The sequence below is a fragment of the Chiloscyllium punctatum genome, chromosome 25, assembly GCF_047496795.1.
Source record: "Chiloscyllium punctatum isolate Juve2018m chromosome 25, sChiPun1.3, whole genome shotgun sequence".
NCBI classification, from domain to species: Eukaryota; Metazoa; Chordata; class Chondrichthyes; order Orectolobiformes; family Hemiscylliidae; genus Chiloscyllium; species Chiloscyllium punctatum.
In genome coordinates, this window is record NC_092763.1 from 64,939,375 (window position 1) to 64,953,794 (window position 14,420).

At 37.7% G+C, this 14,420-nt stretch overlaps 1 protein-coding gene across 2 annotated transcripts in view; it reads left to right on the top strand.

Moving 5' to 3' along the window:
- Positions 1-13,592, top strand: part of foxo4 (forkhead box O4) — a 51,822-nt gene extending 38,230 nt beyond the window's left edge. The window contains exons 2-3 of one of the 2 annotated variants that reach the window (XM_072595440.1): positions 4,267-5,554; positions 8,281-13,592. In XM_072595440.1, the coding sequence (XP_072451541.1) occupies positions 4,267-5,529 (1,263 nt within the window). In that variant the 3' untranslated portion in view covers positions 5,530-5,554; positions 8,281-13,592. Of the gene's footprint in view, positions 1-4,266; positions 5,555-8,277 lie in introns of both variants that reach the window. The other variant, XM_072595439.1, reaches the window with a different exon arrangement.
- Positions 13,593-14,420: the final 828 nt, after the last annotated feature.

Consider the following 14,420-nt stretch of genomic DNA (forward strand, 5'->3'; position numbering starts at 1 on the left):
TATCCTACTCCTCAGGGACGACTTCCTCAAAATCTGTATCATCTGGAATTGATACCTCACTCTGTGGGCAGTAACTAACACCAGTTCTTTCTCTCTAGTATAATACAGTTTCAACATGTTCACATGACGACATATTCAATCCTTTTTTTTTCTATCTGGCATCTTTACTAAATAGTTCCCCAGACTCAACTTTTTCTCAATTTGATAGGGACCACTAAACCTGGCCTTGAAGGAATCTCGTAAACCTGGTAACAGTTCTAACACGTTAACCCCTCAGGAAAACTTCCGAGTCTCAAAGCTTTTATCTGCCACCTGCTTCTTTCCACATTGTGCTTTCCTTAGGTGCTGTTTAGCTAGCTCACCTACTCTATTTAGTCTCTCCCTCAACTCTGGTACATAATTCAAGTGTGAGATCTCTGATTTGGTCCTGTCACTTTTTCTTTAATTAATTTCAAAGGGCCTCTTACTTCATGCCGGAATGTTAACTCAAAGGGAATGAACTGAGTAGATTCATTTGGGGCATCTCTAATGGCAAACAGTATGAATGGGATACCTTTATGCCAATCATTCGATAATCCTGACCGTATGCTCTCAACAAGGTCTTCAAGGTCTGGTGCCACCTTTTCTAAAGGTCCCTGGGATTCAGGATGATAACGCACTGGATTCAAAGCGCTGTATACCTAAGCTATCCATGACCTCCTTAAACAGCCTAGCAGTAAAATTTGACCCTTGATCTGACTGAATCTCTCTGGGTAGCTCATACCATGTGAAGAAAACTACGAATTCCTCTACTACCCTTTTTGCCTTGATACTCCGTCATGGAATTGCCTCCAGGATTCTGGTAGATGCATCCATTTTGGTTATCAAGTACTGGCTCCCACATTTTAGTTCTGGGGAGGGGACCTACACAATCAATTATAACCCGCATGAAAGGTTCTTCAAATGCGGGAATTGGCAACAAAGGTGCTGGTTTTGTTACCGCCTATGGCTTACCTACTATTTAGCATGTAGGACACGTTTGGCAGAAGTTAATCACATCCTTGTGCATTCCAGGCCAATAAAAATGTTTTTATACGTTAGCTTGAGTCTTTCATACTCCTAGGTGACCTCTTACAAGTGTTTCATGTGCTACTTGTACCACCACCTGTCTGTATGCTACAGGCAACACAATCTAATGCACTTTGGCCCATTTCTCCTCTACACTAATCTGCTGTGGTCTCCGTTTCCGCTTTCGGATTCCAAATTTCAGATAATAACCCTCCGGAATATTCAGAACCCTCCTTTTCAGAATACACATCCACATATATCTTTTTTATTGTCTTGTCTTACTGTTGCAAGTCTCTTAGCCTTTCAGGGCTAAACACTTCTGTCTGACCCTCTGCCTGTTAAGGTTTTTTCTGCACCATTACATCAAACAGGGTGGCCCGCTAACCGAACCTCCACTCCTTCATCTTTCTCCTTCCTTTTTGCTTCATGCTGTGACTTATGACAGTGAGATCCTGTTGCTACACAGTCAGGGAAAATACCAGGATATTTCTATTTTAATTCCTCAGTTCCTTGGGCTTTTCCACAACAAGGGGTGTCACTCCCACCTTGGAGCCTGCCAAATCATTTCCAAGATTAAACTGAATTCCTGGAACTAACACTCTGTCAATCACCCCCACTGTAACTTCCCCAGTCTTAAGTTGGCATTCCAACCTGATCTTGCATAGGGGAATGCTAAATTTCTGTCCATCTATCCCACAAATTATCACACACTCGGGTAACAGATCAGAAAGAGTGCATATTTGCTCATTTTTTACTATTGGAGACTAGTTAGATCCTGTACCTCTCAAAATTAAAACTACTTATCCTTCTCCCCCTGTTCTTTCTGAATAAACTTGCCCCACAGAGGCGAATTCTTTGTAGAAATCAGGTACTAACTCATACCCAGCCTCTGCCTAGGCTGTGTACTCTCTTGCAGCTCCTTGCCTCCTCTTGGGGTCTCCTGTACTACCTTCGCTAATGCCACTGGCTTAGCTTCTTTTACCACATCTTTTCCCACAGCGCCTTTCTTTAATGACCAGCACTTTGCCTTTACATGTCCAACTTGACCACAGTGGAAACACCTGAGGGCTTTCACCACCTTTTCCCACTCTCTTGGGCTTCTTTTTTATCCTGTGATAAATTCTTACTAGTGTTCTCTGCTCTTTTGTTTTGTAGTGTAGGATCTCCCCTTCTCCTAACTTGTATCCCTCACAGGATGAAATTCTGGCCGGAAAAATGTCTTCTGCATCAACATGTATTCATCTGCTAATTCTGCTGCCCTTTTCACTTCCTGTACTTTCTGTTGTTCCTTGTGAATTCTTGCCATCTCTGGAAGTGAGATTTTAAAGTCCTCCAGCAGAATATTCTCTCTTAAAGCCTCAAAGATTTTATCTATTTTCAAAGCACGCACCCATCTATCAAAAATGACTGTTTGTTTAATTTTTTTGAACTCAACGTAAGTCTGACCTGGTTCCTTCTTTGTGTTTCTGAACCGCTGTCTGTATGCTTCTTGGTACCAATTCATAAGTGCTTATAATAGCCTGTTTAACCTATTCATAATCTCTTGACACCTAATTGGGTAGTTCAGGAAATACCTCACTAGCTTTGCCTGCCAGTTTAGTCTGAACGAGCAATACCTCTAAATCCTCGGATGAATACATCTGCCTAGCCAATTTTTCAAATGATATAAAGAAAGCTTCAACATTTTTCTCATTAAAATGTGGCATAGTTTTGACATACTTATATATACCACTGCTTTCTCTTTTAATCTCCATCCTGTTAACTTGACTTTGCTGAATAATTGCAACTTCTCAAGTTCACATTCCCTCTTTTTGCTCCGCTAAGAACTTTCTCTCTCTACGCCAGAAGTTATTGTCCGTGAGTCTAGAGTCGCATGTAGGCCAGACTAAATAAGGATAGTAATTTCCTTCTGTGGAGAGAAAACTGACCTGCTGAGTTTGTCCAGCAATTTCTGATGCTGCAGATATTTGCTGTTTGTCCTACTTGGTCTTTAAGAGAGCCAGTAGTTTTCCCTCATGGTATAATGATGGATGTAGATCCTATCTGCTATTCAATGAAAAAAAGAACATAACTAAGAATTTTTAAAAAATTACAGCTTCCATGGGTGTCATAATGTTAACCGTGGTTGATTGTGGGTTTTTTTGTGTGTATTGCCTAAGCCACTGATTACAAACCATACTTCGATAATGGTGTGGTGTTGTAAGTTGGACAGCTAATGCTGTTTTGCCTGGAGTAGATCGTCAGACCCGAATTGATAAAAGTTCCAAATTCAATCCCTCTTCTGTTACTTTGTGAAGTTTGAATATTTGTCACATTCCTGGATCAAGTTGTGAAGTACAATTCTCCGTTTACATTTGCAGACACACCGTTTTTCTGGTGTAATTGAGTGATCTGAAATGCTGACTCTTTGAGTGTCACAATGAAATAAAAAGATAGTTACATCATTCCTGAAATTATGTTGACTAAGGATTGTGTTGCTGTTGCTTTTTAATCAGACATCCTCCCCCATTGACTTGCTCTCTATTCCTCTCACAGCTGCGGACTGTTGGCCAATCCCCAACTCCCACGCGTGCAGCTGTCAAGTGGAACCAGAATTGTGTCTTAAATCTTTCTAGTTGATTTTTCTATTTGTTGTGATATAATGGAGGAACTTTTCTCCCCAGTGAAGTGTAGTAAGGTTGAACTGTAAACAAACTGGAAATCAAAATAATAAGAGTTAAGCCAGTAAAGGCAACTTATGGCTGAAGATGTATCAATTGTTTTAAAGTGTGAAAGTAATCCATGACGAATGTAATAATCAAAAATATGATCTGCGTAACTTCTCCATTATCTAGTTTCTAAGTCTAATTTAGCTTTCAATCATTTTATCTGCAAAATTAAAATTGAGCTTCATAGTAGACAATGTTTTCACGTGAGGTCTCAGTATCACAAGATATGCTACTGGTTGAAATAATATACTGGGAATCTAAGTCAACTCTGGATAATTTGTATATAATTTTAAAGTGATTGTTTCATAACGCATAATTTCATAGTTGAATGAAAACTAAAAGTTTTAAATCTGAATTAAAACAAGGGTACGAAAAGCGCACAACAGTTCAATTGGTGTCTCAACTATAAAACTTGGTTAATGTTTCACTGTAACCTTTCAAGGATTGAAATGGTTTCATTTAAAACAGTGCCCCAAGAGATTTTTAATTGCTTTTCAAACATTTCTTTCAGAATTCCATTCGACACAATCTTTCTCTGCACAGTAAATTCATCCGTGTCCACAATGAAGCTACAGGAAAAAGTTCTTGGTGGATACTTAATCCTGAAGGTGGGAAAAGTGGGAAGTCACCAAGGAGAAGAGCAGCATCAATGGATAATAGCAGTAAACTTGTGAAGAGTAAAGGAAGAGCAGCTCGGAAAAAGGCTGCCCTCCAAGCAACCCAAGAGGGTAGTGGTGATGGTCCTGGTTCACAAGTTTCCAAATGGCCTGGAAGTCCCTCTTCCCGTAACAATGACGATTCTGAGGCTTGGACTAGTTTTAGGCCAAGAACAAGCTCGAATGCAAGTACATTAAGTACCGGGCGTCTGTCCCCCATAATGCCAGAACAAGAGGATCTGGAAGATGAGCTCCATTCTGAACTGGCTTACCCTGGCACCACGAGCAAGTTACCTTCAACCCTAACTGAAAATATAATTGAAGAACTTGAACTCATTGACAGTTTGAATCTCATGTCCCCATCATCTACACTGTTGCCAACCCAGCAGTCATTATCTACTGGCTTGATACAACAAAGTTCAACTTACGCATTTAGGCAACAAAACTCAGCCACTGGATCACAAGCTTCTACCTATGGGAACTCTTTCTTTGATCCATCTGACCTGACATCAGTACAGAGCCACTTTAGTGTACCTGCAACACTTGAAGCACTCTTGACTTCAGATTCACCCACTCATACTGATGTGATGATGAGCCAAGTTGACCCTGTCATGCCACAGACGGGTGGTCGACTAAACAATGAAAATCTGATGTTGTTTAATGTCGAATCACTCAGCAGTCCATCAACAGAGTTGAAGGTTAATCAGGCTAGCCAACGAGGAAAATCTGCAGGTCCATCAGCCACATCTGTTGATGCTAATGCTTTACCTCGCGCACTGAGCATGATGGGACCTCCACCCGATGCCAGCCAAATGCCGACTTTGAAGGCCCAGCTCCAGACACCAGTAAACCAGACCCTGCAACTTGGCCTACCATCTACACGTAACTCAAACAACAGCAGTAATTCTTCAGTAGGGATGAATATGAATTCTGAGAATTTTCCACGGGATTTGGATTTGGATATGTTCATGGAAAGTCTTGACTGTGATGTGGATTATATCATTGACAATGACCTCATGGATGATGAAGGGCTTGATTTCAACCTGGAGCCTATTGCCACTAATCCGTCCTATCCTAGCACCTCTCAGTCATCCTCTCGTAGCTGGGTGCCAAGTTAACTTCAAACGAATGCATGACCTAAAGGTAATAAATACTTTTGAATCTTATATTCAAAGACATATCAGCCTAATTTTCACAAATAAACTCATGGCTTTAAGGAATAGTAGTCAAAGCTGACTTGCCTTCAAGTGTAGTTTGCATCTAACTAGCTTGCTTCTGCATGTGAACCAACAGTAGGAATTGAGACAGGAAGATTAAAATAAATGTCACCCTTGCACAAGAACATAGCAATATGAATAATCATGGAAGCAGCTGGAAGCATTAAAACTCCTTTTCAGGTAATAATTCTTTGGTGTAACCCTGGGAACTTTATCTCCCCAGAATTCCAAATTGTTCTTTGCCTCAGATTGAGGTTTAAGATTGGTCTAATTGTTTGAAAGTTGGCATTAGTAGGATTTACTGCTTTAACTCAGGACTAATCTGGTCAAATTGTTGAACACCTCTATAACATTGTGAGGTTGTTGTTAAAGTTTGTCTATACTTAAAGTCCACTGATTACTAAGAATGTATTCTTATTTTATAGATTTCCACCCTTTTGCTTTGCTGTGCATGTTCCAAACACTGCTTCCTTGCTTATACTGCCATTTGTAGCATATAGAATAATTTAATCCTCTTTTGTCTAGTGCCAGTCCCTTGAAATTCCTGAGCTAGAATTAACAGTAAAGAGGGCTGTGAATGCACTGGTGTTCCTCTGCCTGTTTGCTTATAACTTATAAGATGCAGTGCATTTTGATACTGCCCTGAATAGAAGTGGCAATTATCAACTGTTCTCTTTTGATAATAATTGTGCAGTGAAAATTGCTGTTTTTTAAAAAATTTTGCACTTTAAAGGGTTGCATTCAGACAGAAAAGAAAATGAATGATACTTTACTACCATTCTGGAGTCAGTTGCTTCTACGTAAAGTTTAGATCTATACGTAGTGAACTGAACATAATGTAGAGATGGCTTAGATTTCAGGGAAGAACAGCCATGACGTGGAGGTGCGGGTTTGGACTGGGGTGGACAAAGTTAAAAATCTCACAACACCAGGTTATAGTCCAACAGGTTTATTTGGAAGTGCAAGCTTTCGGAGCGGGACAAAGGAGCAGCACTCCGAAAGCTAGTACTTCAAGATAAACCTGTTGTCCTATAACCTGTTATTGTGTGATTTTTAACTCCATCGAAGTATCCATCTAAGTAGAGTTGTTTGAAAAAGACAGTGATGTGTATTTGGACCAAAGTGCTTCCTTTTAACTTGCTATTCTTTGCCCATGGTGACATTTCTACTTTGTCAATATGTCTGTGCATGTACTAATTCCTTTTTTTAAAAAAAAAGTCTTTTATTTACAGCGAAATATTCATGTACTGCATTGGTATTTCATATTATTGCAAAACTAATTTTCAATTGAATACAACGAAAGCAAAATACTGCAGATGCTAGAAATCTGAAAAACAAAACAAAAACTGCTGGAAATGCGCAGCAAATCTGAAAGCATCTGGAGGGAGATACAATTAGAAACCAGTCAGAACCGAGAAAAGCTGAAAATGTTACAGATTTTGAGTTTGAACAGGGTTGGGTAGTTTGGGAAGAACAGCAAAAGGAAATGTCTGATAATAGGAGGTCAGAGAAATTAATTGGTGAAAAAGCAGGAATAGTAGTAATGGGACAATGGAAGAATCAAAAGATGTGACTAAAGGACATGTGAACGATGGGATCATGAATAGATCCTATCTGGGCAGTTTATACCCTTCAGGGACTTGGCATTCAACAATTTAAAGGAATTATTGGTGAAACTCAGCAGGTTTAGCAGCATGTGTGGTGAGAGAAATAGAAATGTGACATTAGACCTGAAATGTTAACTTCACAGATGCAGTCAGACCTATTGCATTTCTCCAGCACATTTTTTTTGTTTCTCCAAGATCCTGCTCCTCTATTAATGCTTGCCATCCTGCAACTAATATCCTGCAGTTAGCTTTCTTTGCAGCTCTCTGACTAAAAGTAACTGTATATAGACCTGCCTGTAAAGGGCATAATATAAAGTTTGAATAATTTTTATGACTGTAATTGTGATGCACAGATACATGTGCAGCTGTTGAAGTCAACCAAACCATCCTGATACATTCTCTGTTCCAGGACATCTCTGCAGGCAGTGCATGGAGAGAAATTATAAAGTTGCAGCCAAGTTTGCAGCAATTATTTTTGGAAGTTTGAGAATTAGTTGTTGATTCCTGGGGGAATTTATCTTTCCAGTTCATATGCTTTCTACTTGTCCATAGGAAGTTATTTGTAATGGAAGTAATGACTTGATTTACACTGTATGTTGGTGCTGTGCACATGCATCATTGACCTGGGATCTATTTTGACTGGCTCAGATGTAATTGAATTTCCATGATAGCTTTCCTATAGCAAATATGCTGTGTAAAGTCCCTGTTTTACAGTACAGGTAGGGAAGCACCATCTGGATTTGACTATACTATTTTTGTTACATTATCCAGAAGACAGTATGTGTAGGTGGTTGCTACTAGATGCCTTTCCACCATATTAAATTTTATTTCCTTGGACTTTGTGAGAAAGTGCCTCACTCTTACTGGGTTGCTTCTCCACAGCAGTTTGACTGGTGTAATTAATTTTGAGGAAATGTATAAGTCTCTGCCATGTTGTTGCACTTGGTGAAATTATTATAAATGGCAAAGTTTCATAAAAATGCATGTATAACATAATAGGAAATTCTTTGATTCCTATGCACTGACTGTTTTTTCTTTGTAGCAGGTTTATTATTCATCAGCCAAGTTCATCACCTCCCTTCACAAAGTGATGTTTCATTTTGACGTGATCCAGGAGTTGAATATCTATTCCAGTTTCACGTGTTAAGCCGTGTATGATGAGTTCATCGAAGAAGGCATTTTCTCCCTGGCATGCATTCCAATTTCTAGAGTACTTGAAACCGACTCTTTCAGAAAATAATCTTTTGAGAGATTTTTGGAATGCTGATGTGCCAATGCTGCCCATTTGAAAATGACTAATTTTACTGCATTACCGAAAACTTCTCAAATGAATTTGTATGTGCTATTGGGGATGTTTATTATTTTGGTCATGTTCCCCTTGCTGCCCAATGATTTCTCTCAGTACAGTAATTTGGATTATGAAAAAGGAACTGCAAATATACAATATTGTAACAGTTGATAGATGTGATATTCTCTTTTTTTTAAAGAAAAGCACAGGACATGTTTTAAAAGAACGCACCGTAATATGTAGCAAAGTTTTTCTTTTGGCTTTTGGTGAAACACTACAAGGAAAGAAGTCATTCAACCTGGATTTTCAAGAGAAGAACTCAAACCACATCTAATCGAGATAGAAGATTATGAGAACAATACAGACTAATTGATATCAAGCTGTAGTATTGGACAGGTTATAAATGAAGTGAAACACCACATTGAAGCAATGTGCTTGCAGACTGAAGATTATCCCTTTTTTCCCCATCCCTTTAGATTCTGCTCAGCATACATTTTGTGTCTATCTGTGATTGAGAAAAGGCAAAACTGTTTATAAATAAGAGTGGAAGGAAAGGTGAGGTGGAGTGTGCAATGTATTTCCGTGAGACAGACATAGTCTATCAAGTCTTTGCCCAAATTGCCAAGACATAATCCAACCTAGACCAAACACTTCTACCCCAATTTATACATTGACATCATATTTTAAAATCCACAAAAACTTAAATCACACAATAACTTTTATCTCATTTTATTCTGCTTTATATAGGTTGATTTTGATTTTAACAAGTGAAAGCATTTCTTGTTATTTCTACCTGTCCACTCAGTTTTAGCAGATTGAACTTGAAATTAATGCATTCAGCAAATTTGTAAGTTTTGTGGGATAGTTTGGTTGTTTTTATTTTAGGGGAAAGAATGGGGGAATGTCACAAATCCAGAATGCTGGAGAAGCTCATCAGATCTGGCAGCTTCAGAATAATCTGAAGAAGAATAATACTTAGTTTGAAATGTTAACTCTGTTTCTGTCTCCACAGATGCTGACTGACCTGCTGAGTTTCTCCAGTTTTCTGTTTGTTTCAGATTTCCTGCATCTGCAGTATTTTGCTTTTATTAGATGTTGTGTCACTTGGAAGATGCTGGGATGTTGATTTGATACTACCTAATTTGGGAGAAATGGTGGGAAAAGCTCACAGATTTGGGAATGTTTCATTGAAATGCAGAGCTCTATTTGTAAATATCATATACATATATCCCCCTTCCTTTTATAATCTGGAATGGTTTCCATTTGGGTCATGGCTTGAGCACATGATTTAATCTGACACTCCAGTGTAATACAGAGGAAATTCTGCACTCTGAGGTGTAGTCTTTTGGGTGAGACATTAAACTAAGGCCCCATCTGTCCTCTGAGATGGATGTAAAAATTCCAAAGCACTGTGCGAAGACGACCCGGGACATTCTTCTGATGACTTGACTAATATTTATCCTTTACACAGTGTCACTAAAACCAAATTATTTGATTGTGTTTCTCATTGTTGTTTGTTGATCTGGATGAATACAAATTGGCTGCTACATCTCTCTACATTTCCAGGAGTGAGTGTCAGGTCTCTTGTGGCACAATGGAAGTATCACTGTCTTTGAGCCAGAAGGCCTGGATTCAAGTTGTTACACATCTGAACAGGTTGATTTAAAGAAATAAACTCTACAGTAGTGAATACACATCATAGCAACTTAAAACACTTTGAAATGGCCTGAGGTTGTGAAAGGTGCTATTCTTTAATTCACAGTTTCGTAACTAGTTGGAGAAAAGTTTATATGCCACACTAACACCAATAATTGTTAAGGAGGAAGTACATTTGTTTGTTTGAGGTAACTGTTAAGATGGAAAAAATGGTTTTGTTCATGAAGTAATTATCTGAATTGTAAACAGCCACATTTACATCATGCTAATCAGAAGAAAGTTGCATAGAGCAAAATAGATACCCAAGATTTTTTATAGTCATTGTCTTTAGTTGACTCCATAAACTACATGAGCAGTTTATGGTTGCTGACTCTATATTGAATTGAGACCAACTACCTTGAAAGTGCTCCTAAGCCCCTCTAATATTTTAGAAATAATGCATCCTCTGAAGTTTGAGATTGACTTCATTCTCTTTTGGGTTGTATTTCTGAACAGATGTTCTTAGTACAGTTGCACAAAGCCAGTGCACTCCTCATCATTGCGTGATAATGTTCACACTGAAGGATTAAGAATTGTGACCTAATCACTGCATGCTGCATCAATAAATCTTTATTGATGACTGGTAATTTTAGTACTGTGGACATATATATTGATATAGTACATGCCTGTGTTGCGATGACCTTGAATGCTCTCATTCTTTTGATTCCTGGATTGTATTCATTACTTCTTTGAAACACACTCCTTTTAGTTAATGTTCTTTTGTCAAATGCAAAATCAAGTACAGTATATATCAAAAATGAAATTATGAAACTGAATTGAGCAATGATGAAATTGCAGTGTGATTCAAACCAAAGTTATTTGATTTATTTGACTATTTGTTACTGGCAGATAACATTTATTATAGGTATTAGATGTTATGAGTGTAAGTGCCACTATGGAAATTGTAAGAGAGGATGGTGGTGTTTTAATAATTTAAAAAAAAAATTGTTTGGCTTCTCACTAGCCAGACAATTGGAATGAAAGTCTGCCTTCTTGCCTCTAATGTTGCTTTATGAATTACTTTGTAGTTCCTAATCAGCATGAAATTTCAGCCCAAAATATCCCTCCAACTTAGCACTAAATTCTGAAGCTTACTCAGCCCATAAAAGTCGGTGTGAGAAATAAGAATGAAAATTATTCTTGCTGACAAGGATGTTCTTCTTTTGATGATTAGGTACTTCTAAGTTTTAGGCTTTACTCTAAACTCCAGTTTAAAATGTTTGGTGGTGATATTGGGGATTCAAAATGACTCTGTGCTAACAAAAATAACAATATTGTCAGTCGGAATCTTAGAGAAATTCTAAAACAGCCACCCCACCCCCCTCATCTTTGCTTTACAAAACTACCTAATAAAAGATCTTTTAAGGTAAATTGGTATCTTGACTTGTTTTGAATGAAGTCGTGTGGCAAGCCAATACCAGCCTTGGAAATAGTAAGTATCCTCCATTGGAAATTTCCAGCAACTGTGGTAATAACTTTCTGTTTGACAGTCATTGTGGCACTCCAGCCTCAGTTGACAGATTTTCTTTTCTGGAGCAGCTTTGTGCTGCAGGCTACTACCAGATGTGCTGGGATTGTGAAAGTTTTCATTGTACAGAGAACAGACACAGAAGTATTCAGTGGATGCTATCATAATTAATTCCCAATTCTGCTTGCCTCAACCACTCCAGAATGTGTCCTGAAACCATTTTTTCCGTATATTTAAATGAAACTATTCTATCGGGGATTAGAGAGAGTTAACGTGCCATTTAAAACACTAAAGCTAGTTACTGGGAACAAATATTTTTGAAGCCTCTGCTCCTGTACTTATTGAAAATCCGCCTTTACCTCTCAGGGTGATTCTGAATATATGCTAATGTCAAAATGCACAATGCAAGTGTGTTTTGTTTTTTCTATTTAGATTGATCATCTATGACTTGCAGAAGAGGCATTATGACAAATTCATTTGTTTACGCAAATCAAGTTAATTTTCAAATTGCATCTTTTTAAAAAAAACAATGACGACAGTGCTATATTTTATCCTTGATTTAAGTTAGCTTCAGATTTTGCTTGTAAATAAAGTTGTATTGCATCTAATAACTAGTTGTTTTTTAGCTTCAGTGGTATTTTTCAAGTACCTTTTTAAGTTTTGAATCTTAAATGAAACAATTTGAATTTGTTCTATGGGAAAGATCCATAGATCTTTCGTGGCTTTGCTTTTGAGTTAATTACACATGTTAACAAAACTAGTCTTAGTCTCCCTACCCCTCCAATCGAGGGTGACCACACAGTTATATATGCATGCAGTTATGAAAGGGTACAGATTTTGTTATTTTTGGAAAGAAAAGCTTATTTGGTACTCAGCCCATTGCTGCAAAATGTGGGTTTATTTCCACAATTTCATTTTACTGTTAATCTGGAGCTTTCTCCATTTTTTAGAGGCCAGAAAGAACATTGGTGGCTGATGGACATCTATGTTGCTTTTGCAAATCTCTTGCCATTACACCTTTTTGATGGATGCTTGGAAGCTAGTTGTGTTTGTTTTCCTTCAGCTACAGAAGGTACATTCTGCCAAAGGGCAGAAAGAAGAGAAACTGAGGGGAGATCAAAATTGTTGAAAGGGGAGGTAGGAATCTACATGCAGTATGTAGGTAGTTCTATCACTGGTGCTATGCTGAACCTTCAAAAGCCTCATTTACTAGTTTTAAAACAGCAATCAGATTGTTACTGCAAAATCTTATAGCAACACACTTATGTACAGATACTCATTATTGGTGTCTTCTTGTCCCCTTATTTTATTTTGTAAATAAAATGTTAGTGGGACTCTCGCATAGAAAGTTATCTCCGAGTATAGAAGAGTGTCCTCTGAAGAGAGTGTATACAGCTAACCATACTTTCCACTTTGGTGTGATGTAGACTGCAGGTATCTTGGCCAGCTGAAAAAGGAAGGATATGAGAGGACAAAAGTAAAGAAATTGAAAGGGTAGACACATGTTTTCAATTTGTTTGAGTATGTGTTTTTATAATCTGTTAAGCAACATGCTTGAATTTTCCAGATAAAGTGTATCTTTAACATTTTCATTTTTGTTAAATTGTTGAATAACCAGCAAGTTCCATGAGTTCTGCCTTTTACCCATATATTGATTGATGGTGTTTGAAGACTTCTACATCAGATGCTTAAGTGCATTATCTCTATAGTTTTCTTAAATTATGCATTTTTAAGAGTATTCTATACCTATAAAACTTACATGCAATTGTTCCATGTGGTACTATTTTTGGTACACAGGGTTTGTAACATTAAAGTATATTTTATGCAAGTGTGATATGTTGATATATTATGTGATGTCATCTGTAAGAAATATTTCTCATTTCATAAAGAAGGCCACTTCACAAACTTTGTGGTGTTGTTTTTAAATGTATCACCATGCAATGGTTGGCACCAGCCTCAGCTATTCTGGGGTTCTGTTGGTAAGACTCACCATTTGGTCTTTTATTCATCTCTCTTCCTTGTTTTCCTTCTTCATCAAATCTCCTCGTTTTGCTTCCTAAATAGTTCAAGAATAAAATCAAAACTACAGACCATCGAACAGGTATTTAATTCCTCTGGTAATTTTTCCCTTAGTAATTTTCTTTGCTGTTGTGCTGAAGACTGAACAATCCTTAAATGACTATACAGCACTTAACTGTGCAGGTGCACAAACGTCAACCTTGGTTCTTTTTCTTTCCCTTTCCATCTTTACCACCTGTCTTACCAAGGTATTGTTATCAGCCATAGCTAACTGCATTTCTTAGTACTGCGCAAGGTATTTCTAAAATTGCTGATTTGTTTCTTCAGCAAATTGTATGCTCTCAAACATGAGTTTGTAAGCTACTAAAGGGTGGCCAGTACTCCCAGAACCATAAAACAACATTCAGAATGAGAAGAGATGAAAATATAAACAGGGCTACAAGCTAAAGAATCTTGAACATTATATTGCAGTTTGATAGGATAAGGTTTCATGGCTATAACTTGAAGCAATAAAGATTTTGTTGTGGACAAGAGCTCCATAACTCCAGAGATTTTTTTTAAAAAAGCCTCTCTTCTGCTAGTGTAGACAGTAATTTTCAAAGATCAGTAAAATGCAGCAGTATATTGATGAATTATGTAATGGAGTTATGCCTGCAATCTCTCTTTTTAGTTAAACTGGTTAATGCTGATTCTCCAGTAGTGCATTGGTAGTTGA